Source organism: Marmota flaviventris, chromosome 8 (assembly GCF_047511675.1).
Source record: "Marmota flaviventris isolate mMarFla1 chromosome 8, mMarFla1.hap1, whole genome shotgun sequence".
Classification (NCBI taxonomy): Eukaryota; Metazoa; Chordata; class Mammalia; order Rodentia; family Sciuridae; genus Marmota; species Marmota flaviventris.
In genome coordinates, this window is record NC_092505.1 from 27,045,255 (window position 1) to 27,057,656 (window position 12,402).

Sequence of the window (12,402 nt, forward strand, 5' to 3'; positions counted from 1 at the left end):
TCATAATAAATTAAAATGTTGTGTGTATGTGTGTGTGTGTTCATTAAAATTCTATAAAAATAATAGGGTTGGGGCTGTAGCTCAGTGGTAGAGCACTTGACTTGCATGTGTGAGGCACTGAGTTCTATCCTCAGCACCACATAAAAATAAATAAATAATGATATTATGTCCATCTACAAGTGTATATATATATATATATATATATATATACATATATATATATATATATATATAACTTTATAAAAAATAAATGAAACCTTATGAACTTAAATAACTTCATAAGGATTCACTCATTATTTTGTGAAGAAAATGTTGGTGGCATGAGTGATATAGCTTGTTTCAACCCGTTTTTTTCACATAATTCTTTAAAATAAGTAATATTCTGTATCTTATAATACTTACATTTAGTTGTTGAGAAACAAAAATACCTGCATATTATTTGACTTTTCATTTTAATGCTATTTTAGCACAAATATTTCCATGTACCTCAAATCTGAAATCTACTCCAAGTAATTACACACATATGTCATCACTGTGAGACACAGAGAACATTACAAACTTTATTTATCAGTTAGCATGTTGGTATATCATAAATAGTCAAACTGAATGTAAATCTTGTTTATATTACCTTAATTCCATGTAAGATTTCCTTGAGTAGTTTTATCTGTGTATCTTTGTTCTTTGTTTGGTTTTTCTGTTTAATGGAAAAAAAATCATACAGGAAAAAGGTTGTTTAAACTTTTGCTGATATGGCCACAGCTATTTTAAAAATACATTCTATTTCCTGTGTTTTATGTAAATTTTATTTGAGAAAAGCATCTTACCAATACTTGAACAACATTCTTCTATTGCTAATGTTAGAAGATAGTTATAAATAGGTAAACTATATGCAGTCACTAATAGAATAAAAGCAGAATAAAATTGTAGAAAAAAATTATTTAAATGTGAGTAATTCAGAATTTAATAATGAAGTAACACCTGCATTGTATTAAAAATGGAATAAATTTCCCAAAACTCTATCAAATCAAAAGTTCCAGAAATAAAAGCAAAACTCTCTATAAGTTTGAGAAGTTTTGGGAGAATTTGAGTACCTACAATGCATATTTTCAAATATGAGCTGTTTATTTTTTTAAATACTATGTATAATTATTTGAATATTGTATACTTCTTCAAATATGTAATGATTAAAATAACTTATATTTATTATTGTTTGGGAACCAAGATTCAAAAAAAATTTTTCTTCATCTTGAAATGGGATACTATAAACAACTCTAATGTCAACTTTGATCATATAAACAACTTCTTAACTTGAACAATAATTATTAACCCAATAGCTAACATTGTACCTTCAAACCATTTGAATGTATTTCATATTATGGTTTAAATCATGAGTTGGAATCAATCTTTCTATCTTTGTTTTCCTAGCTCTAGTTTACACCTGCTTTTCTTACCCTCTACTCATCCTTTTATGTTATCTGCTACTACCTCAAATAACACCCATTATCTATTTCTCATTTTGGACATTGATATAAATTCTCTTTTTATAGTTTTTTCTTCTCTCTGTCTCTTCTTTTCTCTCTCCCATTTGCCGGATAATTCTTCCTCCTCCCTTTTAGCCCTAACTTAAGGTTTTAGTAAGTTACTAAATTTAAAAATTTATTTTTTGACCTGTTCCAGAATTTATATAAACCTATAAAATAGGTTTATACCTGAATTTGGGGAACTGCAGGAAACAATTGCAATGAGTTTTTTTGTTTGTTTGTTTCTTATGAAGTTGAATAGAATGAGGCTTGGCTCAGAAGTGATTACAGTAAATAGGACTCAGTGGAATCTCTTAAAGTGGTACTGATATTGGTATCAGCAGAGGTCACACATTGACTTAAAATATTGTAATCTGAATATTTATCCAACCCAGGGCTCTTGAGAAAAAGAGGCTCACAAAGTAGTCCTTCACTTAAAAGAAGTCAGAACTATATTGATAGATGAGTAGAAATATAAACAATATGAAAAACCAAGGGGGAAAAACATCCCAAATAGTCCATAATGCTTTAACAGCAGACTTCATTGACACCATAGTGGAAAATATGCCAGAGAAGTACTTTAGAAAGTTCATAGTTAAGCTGTTGTATGAACTAAAAGAAGATGTAAGGAATAAAATCAGAGAGAAATTATAGGAAGTGAAAGATCACTTCAAATAAAGAGGTAGAGATTCTTAAAAAAGAACCAAACAAAAATCCTCAAAATGAAGTAATCAATAAATCAAATTAAAAATCCAATGGAAAGCATCACCAATAGATTAAACTACTTTGAAGATAGGTTTTCAGACCTCAAGGACAGAGTATATAGCTGAAGTCTCTGAAATACAAACTAGAAAATGTGGTATATATGCACAATGGAGTATTACTCAGCCATAAATAAAAATGAATTTATGGCATTTGCCAGTCAATGGATGGAACTGGAGACTATTATGCTAAGTGAAATGAGCCAGTCCCCAAAAGTCAAAGGTTGAATATGTCCTCTGATATCCAGAAGCTAATTCAAAATAAGGGGGGGCATGTAAAAAAAAGAAGAAAGATCAATGGAGTAGACAAAGGGGAATGAAAGGAAGGGAGAAGAAATGGAGGGATGGGCTAGGGAAAGACAGTAGAATGAATCTGATCTAACATTCCTATGTACATATATGAATATAAACAGAATCTCACCATCATGTACCTCCACAAGTCACTAACTTAAAAAAAAGTAAACTAAATCAGTATAGCAGAGTGAAGGAAACAGGAGGAGGGAGGGTAGGAGGGGAAGGGGAAGTACTGGGGATGGAATTAGAACAAACTATATTCCGTGTTTTTATAATTATGTCAGAATGAATCCTATTGTCACATATAACTAAAAAGAATCAATAAAATTTTTTAAAATATAAAAAATTTGTTACATTTTAAAAAATAATTAAAATATATTATTATTATGAGCAAGCATTATTCAAAACATTGTGTTTAATACTTCAGAATTATATCCTATTTTCTAGTTTCATCTTTATAATTAGCCATCCTTTATTTGAAAATTTTAGAAAAACAAAAAATATTCAACTTTCCATCACTTAAATTATTTAAGTAAGTAAAACATTTCCCTCTCCCATATATCTAATTCTACTCTATGGGTAATAAGAGACTCTTCCTTTTTCTCTAGATAATTTTATAGTTAAACAAATAAATATGTAGTTATATATCTTCATTTACTTATTTCTATCACACACATGTGCATGAGTATATTCATGTTGTAAATACTGGAGTAGCATTATATAGACATATGTATGCATATGTATATAGTAGTCCCCAACTTTGTATCAGTGATTTCTCTTTGAGTGATTTTGATTACCAATGGTCAACAGAGGTCTAAAGATATTAAATGGAAAATTCCAGAATGAAATAATTCATAAGCCTTAAACTCAGAGCAACATGACAAAACCTCTTGTTCTCATCCATTCTGTCCTGTTGGGATGTGAATCCTCGCTTTGTCCAACATATCCAAGCTTTGTATACTACATGCCTGTTAGTCTCTTGGTAGCCTTCTCATTATCAGTTTGCCTGTCAAACACTAGCTGTGTTCATGTTCAGGTAACCTTCTTTAATGCATGGAATCATCTTTCTCTCTCATTGCAGTGTGATTTCCTTCAGCAGAGTGAACTATGCTGTTTCTCTATTCCTGTAGTACAGCATAATAGTACACACTGTCTGACACCCCATGGGTGTCAATAGACTTTCTATCAATATACGGATATTGATAGAAAGATGAAAAATTGACTGTAAGGAAAGAGTGTCAAAATTAGTTCTGTGAAAAATTTACTGTTCATTCACTCTTTGCTCATTCGAGCACGTGGGCCCTTTCTACGCTTCAGACAAACAAGAATACCCACCTCCAGCCTTTGCACTTATTGTCCCCTTCACTTGGTTTATCTTTTTCTGAGACATCCACACAGATGTCCTACCATATGTTGATATACTATGTCCTTCCTGAGAACTTTCCTCCTTATGCATATATGGAGGTCTCTTTGCTCCTCTATCACTTTATCTTGACTATTTTTATGCATATACATCTTACTGTGTATCTATTTAATACCCACTTGATGTCTGTCTCCCCCCACAAGCCTCATGAGAGTTGGAACTTGTCAGTTCCTCTCACGACTGCCCTTTCTGTGTCTAGAGTGGTGAGTGGCACAGAATAGGTGCCTCATCAATATGGGTTAAATGAATTAGTGAATGATAAATCTGAGTGGTTTCCATTGATAACCTTTACTTTTCATAATTATAGAATTAGCCAGATGACTATTGTCAACTCAAGTCAGAAAACTCAGCTTCTGTTCAGCACACATAACACGAGGCAGTGATTTTCTTACCTTCAGCTTTTTTATTCTAATGGCAACAAAAGCATTTATTGGTAATACAAGAAAAAGGACTGCCACTCCTGCTAACACTGCAGGACCCAGTTCTTGCCAAAGAAGAAAGACGGCCATCAGGATTTGGAAAGGGGCTGACCAGAGGACACTGAGGTTGGCTGTCAAGTCCATGAGCTGCTGGGCATCTGATGACATCAAGTTGATAATTTCCCCAGTGGAAAACTTTTTGTGAGAAACATTTGATAAATGTAGGGCCTGTAAAATGAGAAATAAACTATTTTAGAATTCTTTAAGTTATGGAACATCTTGTTATCAAACAATGGTAAGTTTTATTTATCAGTCATTAATATATTTAAGAAAACATGACTTTTAAGTGAGGAATTATAATTTTGATTAAATACATAGTTTTGGAATCAACTTCATAATGGTAGAGAGTAACATCTGATTCATAAGACAACTATTTTCTTTAATTACAAAACTGAAAAAGAAATCTGTTCTGAATATACTGTACTCTCTTCCATTTCATGCCACCTCCATAAAGCTAAATGTAAATGATAAAAAAATACGCACATAAATCAATGAATATCTAATGAATACTGGTGAGCAGTATTATTACTGAAGTTGTGAAAAAACTAAAAAAAACATAATCCCAATTATTAAGATGATTACAATCTAGTTGGGGAACTGTATTCATATATACACATCCACATAGGCCAATTCTAAGTATAAAAGCAACTGGAAAGGGTTATGGAAACAAAGAGGTATAAGATGACTAAAAAGACTTCATGGAGCAGATACATCTTTTCTTCCAAGGCCCAATTTTTAATTTTCACCTGTGTATACTATTTAATATTTGTATATCAAATTCAATATTCCCAAGCAAATTTATTGGTACCATTTTTAAGGATTCTAGTAGAAATGCATTTATTTAATTCCCACTCACTTAAAATTTCCAGTGAGATACATAAATAACTAAAAATAATGGAAGATTTGTATTTGCACTGGAAACCAGGCAGAGGTCCATTTACATACCTAATATTTTATGAAATTTTCACTACATTGATTTAAAAGAAACAAGACTGAGAGTTGAGGCTACCAAGAATAATGGGGTACAAGAAGCAAGCAAAATACATTTTTTTAGTAAGTTAATAATACAAAAGGAAAGCCCACCTGGCAGGACTCACAGTGAAACTTACCCAACATTACCTACCTTCAAGCAGAGGGATTAAATGCAAGGTGGGGTTGGGTAGGGGGCCAGAGGGACTACACAGCCCTGGGACTTTCACAAGGCTCCAGCATCCCCACACAGGCTTGGGCTCTATGACTGTCCTCTTTACTAGTCAGTAGCAAAAATATCTCCAATCCTGCACTACAAATTGGAGACATTTTTACTACTGACTATTAAAGGGAGGACTGTTGTATTCAAGATAACATGACTATTGCCACATGAGAAGAAAACGGAAGTCATTATTTACCAGTTAAACTTCCAGTTATATTTATTCCAAATATTGCTTTTTAACTCCCCTCTAGTAAGTTACTGACTAATGTGGACAAGTAAAACAGTAGAAATCCAAGCACACTACTCATTTGAATAAGAGCATAATAATTCATAAGCTCAATCCATTGATCTTGAATAGAATCCTCCCAAAATTTACAATTATAAACAAACATAGGCTCTTTTTCTCCCTGTTTTTCTTAAATACTCACTTAGTGTTTATGAAGATATTATAAGTTTGTAGTTCAAAACAAGTAAATTATCCAAGGAATCAAATAAATGTCCTGCTACTGGGAAAAGATATTATGATAAACATAAGAAAATAGTTGACTATCTCCTTATTATCTTTGTAGAAAAAAATAGGATACCCAGCAAAAATGAGTAAGAACATGAAATTTTTCCATATCTGGAGTACAACTATCAAATTTTATAAAAACATAATGGAAGCATCCAAAGTCCAAATAGATAATACTTTAAAATGGAATTTGTAAATGTTAAAGAAGTTAAAAAACTTTCCCCAGAAATTAGAGAAATCATACTTTGAATCACAAACAACTTGTATTGATGGTGTATTTTTTCAATACTTTTGCTCATGAACTATTATTAAGTGAATCATATATTACTAAGTAAACAAGATTAAAAAATAAATATTGAAAGAAAATATATCAGTGATTATTTTTTGGAGTTAGAATAGATGCTGTTTTCTCTTTCATATTTATGTACTTTCTTCAATGAACAAAATAATCTTTAAAAATTAATTGATAAATAGTGTTCAGCTGCATTTCACATTTTCTTTATCATTTATGTCTTGTATGTCATTTAGTTTGTTTCTACATTTTGGTTATGATGAATAGTTGTCTAATGAATACAGATATAAATATGTCTTTGAGATATTGATTTTAATTCTATATATATATATATATATATATATATATATATATATATATATATATATCCAGAAGTAGGAGTCAGATTGCTGGGTGGCATGGCACCTCTTTTTTTAGGGGGGAGGGGGTAAGGGAATACCAGGGACTGAACTCAGGGGCGGTCAACCATTGAACCACATCCCCAGCCCTATTTTGTGTTTTATTTAGAGAAAGGGCTCACTGAGTTGCTTAGCAGCTCCATGTTGCTGAGGTTGGCTTTGAACTCCAGATCCTCCTGTCTCAGCCTCCTGAACCACTGGGGTTACAGGCACAGCTCCTTTTTAAATCTTTGGAAGAACCTCCAATTATTTTCCATAGTGCCTGCACCATTTTGCATTTCCACAACAGTGTACCAGGGTTCTGCTTTCCCCACATTTTTGCCAAATCTTGTCTGTATTTTTGCTTTTTGATATTTTGGTAGTAGTCATTTTGTCAGGTATGAAGAAAGGTATTGACATGGTTTTGATTAGTATGCTCTCATGTTAAGGAAGATAAGCATTTTAAAATATTGTTTGGGCTCTGTGTATCTTCTTAAAAAAGAAGGAAATATATGGCAACACACATGAATCTTGTGGATATTATGCAAAATGAAATAAACCAAACACAGAAAGATATGTGTTGATTCCACTTAAATACTGTATCTAAAAGAGTCACATTCATAAAATCAAAGACTGGCGTGGTGTTTACCAGAGGCAGAAGGGAGGAAAACCTGGGGAATACTTAACAAAGTTTCAGTGTAGTAAGAGGAATAAGTTATAGAGATCTGCTATGCAATATTATATAGACAGCAGTGTAATAAATAAGCAAAAAAGGATGCATTTTATACTTAAAATAGGTTAAGATGATAGCATTCATATTAAATACTCTGACAAAATTAAATTAAATAATTGTTTTCAGAATATTAAAGAAAAGACTAAAGGGCACTATATAATTTAATGTTATTTGCATGGCATTTCTAACATTAGGAGAACTGATTTTTCTTTCAAGATCTTTTATTCTGACAAATAAACCTTCACATTTCTGTAAGGGACAAAATTCACAGGCCATGAAGGACAATTCAGTTACCATTTATTGCTAAATTATACAATCAAAACTGCCTTTGTGTTACAGGAAACAATTTGAAAGAATACTGCAATATGCACCACAATTACAGTAGATCGTGCAATATTTCTAGAATTGTCTGGTAGAATTTAATCTAATGAAAAAGAGAAAGTGTGATTGAGATAAAAAGAAAAGATCTCATCTTTAAAATCTAAAATAATTTGAAAATTCAGGACATTTATAAATATCCTTAAAGTCAAAATTGAAATTAGCCAACATATATTTGTATCATAATTACTTTTTTTCTTTTTTTTTAATTTTTTATTGTTGGTTATTCAAAACATTACATAGTTCTTGATATATCATATTTCAACCTTTGATTCAAGTGGGTTATGAGCTCCCATTTTTACCCCATATACAGATTGAAGAATCATATCAGTTACACATCCATTGATTTACATATTGCCATACTAGTGTCTGTTGTGTTCTGCTGCCTTTCCTATCCTCTACTATCCCCCCTCCCCTCCCCTCCCCTCCCCTCTTCTCTCTCTGCCCCTTCTACTGTCATTCATTTGTCCCCCTTGTATTATTTTTCCCTTTCCCCTCACTTCCTCTTGTATGTACTTTTGATAATTACTTTTTTCTAAGAAAGTTCCTCCAAGCTCCCCAAGTTTTAGGTTTCTAATCCATACACACACACACACACACACACACACACACACACACACAGGAGCATAATTGTGTGGGTCATCTCAAAACTTCATTTATTCCACCTATTATTACAATAGAAGACGATCCAGATGAACTAGATAGAGTTTTAAGCTTCCCAAACCCCTCCTAACCAACTGGAAATATCTTCATTATCGATGAGTTCAATTCACTAATATTTAATTTTATCCATTTATGATAAAATTTGTTTTGCAATTTCACCTCTCCCTTTACTGTTTTTTGCTGTATTCATTGCCAAGGCCCTTCTTCAAATCTTTAACTATTGCAATAGTACTATGGTTTTTCTTCTCTCTACCCTATCTGTTTTGAATCTTTTTGTCTTAAGTATCCCCCTGTGGTTCAACTGTATCCTAAGTTCTTATATAATGCAAATACATTTTCACAATATAGTCATCAAGGTTCTTCAATTTTGTTTCAACAAACAATCCCTTCTTTCTGTCAATATTATCTCTCCCCATCATACTATATAGGAAAAGTGTCAACCCAAATTAACCTACTTACCATTTTCTGAGCAAGTCTTATATTTGTTTCCAACCTTTTTTCATGTTATTGCTATATAAAAGACTTTACCTCATGACATTCATCCTACTGACCTACATTTGTATATTGACCATGAAACTTTTTCTGACTTTGCTGGCTGGAAGCCATACATATCATGCAAAGCTGAAAGGGGCCCATATTCCCATGATCCTCAAATGCAAGTATGAGGTATGAACTTAAAAGGGTAACCTTAGCATTTATGGGAATTTGTTCTTTTTCAGTTCCTTTATATGCCCAAAACTATGCCAGGATTCTCTTGACTCAAAGTGCAGGGTTTGGATTGTGGCTCTCTTCTTGTCCACGCTTAAATGCAATATCTCTACTTTACAGAGTGCAACTGAATTTTATCAGTTTTATTTGTATTTTATAACTTCTATAAATAAAGTAAGATAAAAACTTTAAGCTACACAGGGAGACATTCTAAATATTTTACTTTCCAAAATGGTAGCCACTAGCCAGGTATGGTTAGCAAATTTAAAGTTAAATTAATTAAAATTAAAAATTCACTTCCTTAGTTATACCAGTCACTTTCAAATCTTCGATATCCATATGTGACTAGTAGTTACCACATTGCACAGTGTAAATGTAGGACAATTTTAGAAACACAGAAATTTCTATTGGATGGTGCTTAATGAAGGAATATACCCAGAGTGCCCACACTAAGCCCAGGACTAATTGACGCTGCTTTTGAGTCATGTCTTTTTCTGAGTCTTTATGAATTCTCATGGAACCTGCACCTATAAACCAAAGAATAAAAAAAAAAAAATCTGAGTTCAGAGACCCATAGATTCTTAAAATGACCAATGTAAGGAGACTCATGTTCTTCACTGAGAACCTAAAAATAATATTCCCTGAACTATATTTCAAACAAAGAATAGTTATGTGAATGACACAGAACAAGTGAGTCCTGCCAACTCCACTTTTTGTCAAGCAAAGGATCTGAGACCAGATTTACTCAACTCTATTAACAAGATCCTAATGAAATAGATCCAGTTTCAAGTTAATATAGGTCATCTGGGGTCTGCTAGGACAGTCACTTGAAGATATCTAAATATGAAATAAATCACAATCCCAAAACCTGTAAAGAAGAAAGGAAATTTATCTATTCCAATTAACCCCAAGGAGAGAGATTTGTGTTTCCTACCAAACTTAGTCACTACAGAGAATCTCCTGAAGAGGCATGATGTACTACTTGGATCCTTCAGTGATCTTTATTCTTTAACAGTCTCATAGGAGCCATAAGGGATTTCCCTTGGAGTCACTGTTCCCACTTACTTCCACAGACTTTCTGTCCTTGAAATGGACTCATCTAGGATACTTGATTTCCCTTTTTATTTTGGACACTTTGCTTTAATTTCTACTACACTCCCCCTCAATTAAAGACTATTTTTTAGAGAAATGTTAGGTTCATAGCAAAACTGAGAAGAAGGTAGTTCTGATAGAGTGCCTCTCCCCACACAGGCATGGGTTTTCCTATTATCAACATTTCTGTAGTAGGACATGAGGTGTGAATGATGAACACACACTGACACATCATTATCACCAAAGCCCCTGGTTTACATTCAGTTTCAATCTTGTGTTGTGCATGCTATGGGCTAGGACAAATGTGTGACACAGTCACCAGTATAATGTCATAAAGAGTAGCTTCATTGCCTAAAACTTTTCTGCTTATAAATCCACCCTCTTTTGCTTCTGCTCTTTCAGGGCAGTTGATACTTTTATGCTTGTAAATCTACTCACAACCCACATCCAAATACTAAGGCTTTAGTCACTGAATAAAATCCTGTTCAGTAGAGATTGTACATCAAAAGACAAGTGGCAGCATTTAAACAGATCCCTAGATTCTTTTGTACTCTCCTGCATGTTGAATTCCTCTGGAATTATGATAGGACAGTCTCTCTGACCCCAGTTTTAGGATGAGCTATATAGCTCTGCTACAAGTTTATTTAACATTTATTGACTCAATGGGTCCTGGGTTATTCTAGGATGTCTAAAATCACTCTATGTCCCCATTTGACCCAACAGGATGAAATAGTCTATAATGCCTCTTGCTCAGCTCAATCTAAATTCTAATGTTTCCTTCTACTTACACAAGTTCTATAGGTCTCTAAAAGACTCTTTCAAGACTCTATGTGAAAATTTCCTTAACTATATACAACCCTTGTAGATTTTCTGCTTACTTGATCTATTTAGTTCCACATACTATGTATGCTAACATTTCTTTCCAATTTCTTGAAGGCTTCTTTGTTCATTCATTTATTCATTCATTTACTGAGCCATCCAGCATTTATAAAAATATTAAAAAATCATATCTTAGATGATAAGGACACAACAGGCAGATGCATTTCTGTTCCAGATCTTGAAGCACCCAGAATTTACAGGAGGAGCACAAAGAAAGAACAAAACACAACCGCTGATTGAATAAATGTCTGATAACTAGGGGAGGGAGGAAACTCTTTGTTGATAATTATGATATAAATAAAAGGCTCTGTATAGAAATGAGTTGGTGTTTAAAACAGTATTTTATAAAAAGGACAAATCAAACTTTAAATCTGAGGGATGGAACTTAGGATCAAAGAGAAGGAAACAATTATTGCACAAAGCAGGATAGATTTGTTGCATAAACAATTGAGCAGTGGAATCAGACAAAAGTAGAAAGAATGTGAAAAGAAGAAATTTTATCAATGCTCAAATATACAATCAGGAAAACATTCAATTACATTTGCTTTTGAAGGAGGAGTTAAGTGACATAACAGTAGACAAAGAAACCATTTAGTTTCCCAGTTGAAGGCTGTCTAGAAGTTTTAGGGACAATAGGGAGAGGGAGAGAATCCCCTAGGGAAATTAATGCAACCAGATTCATGAGTCAGTTCTGTATTGGAGTAAAACAAATGTTCATGTAAAGGACACCTTAAGCACTTTTTAATATATTCCATTACTTTCCCAGTTCCATTATTTTAAAGCATAACAAGAGAGCAATCCACTTAAAATTGGGAAATCCTTGAATATTTTTACCTTTTTGTAGATCAGTCCAGTTACAGCTGTTTTTATTTTTGCTGAGGTGAGCAAGCTAAAACGTTGATACTGCTGAAGAATCAAGGTTTGGGAAAAGGCTACAGCAAAAAGTGCAACTGCATAACCATAGCCAGTCCAGCTGGAATCTGGGCTGTGTTCACAGAAAATGATCATTTGCCTGGATGTCATAAAAATTGAGAAAAGGGAAGAAATGTTAAATACCTGAAGTAGTTAAATGCTTGTGAGAGTTAGGTATTGTTAACACC

At 33.0% G+C, this 12,402-nt stretch overlaps 1 protein-coding gene across 1 annotated transcript in view; it reads right to left on the reverse strand.

Annotated features, from left to right (window-relative positions):
- Positions 1-12,402, reverse strand: part of LOC114087626 (multidrug resistance-associated protein 1-like) — a 92,369-nt gene that overhangs the window by 57,874 nt on the left and 22,093 nt on the right. Inside the window, exons 5-7 of the mRNA XM_071615130.1 lie at positions 12,137-12,314; positions 4,391-4,645; positions 629-694 (exon numbers count right to left, since the gene is read on the reverse strand). Of these exons, the coding sequence (XP_071471231.1) occupies positions 629-694; positions 4,391-4,645; positions 12,137-12,314 (499 nt within the window). The remainder of the gene's footprint in view (positions 1-628; positions 695-4,390; positions 4,646-12,136; positions 12,315-12,402) is intronic.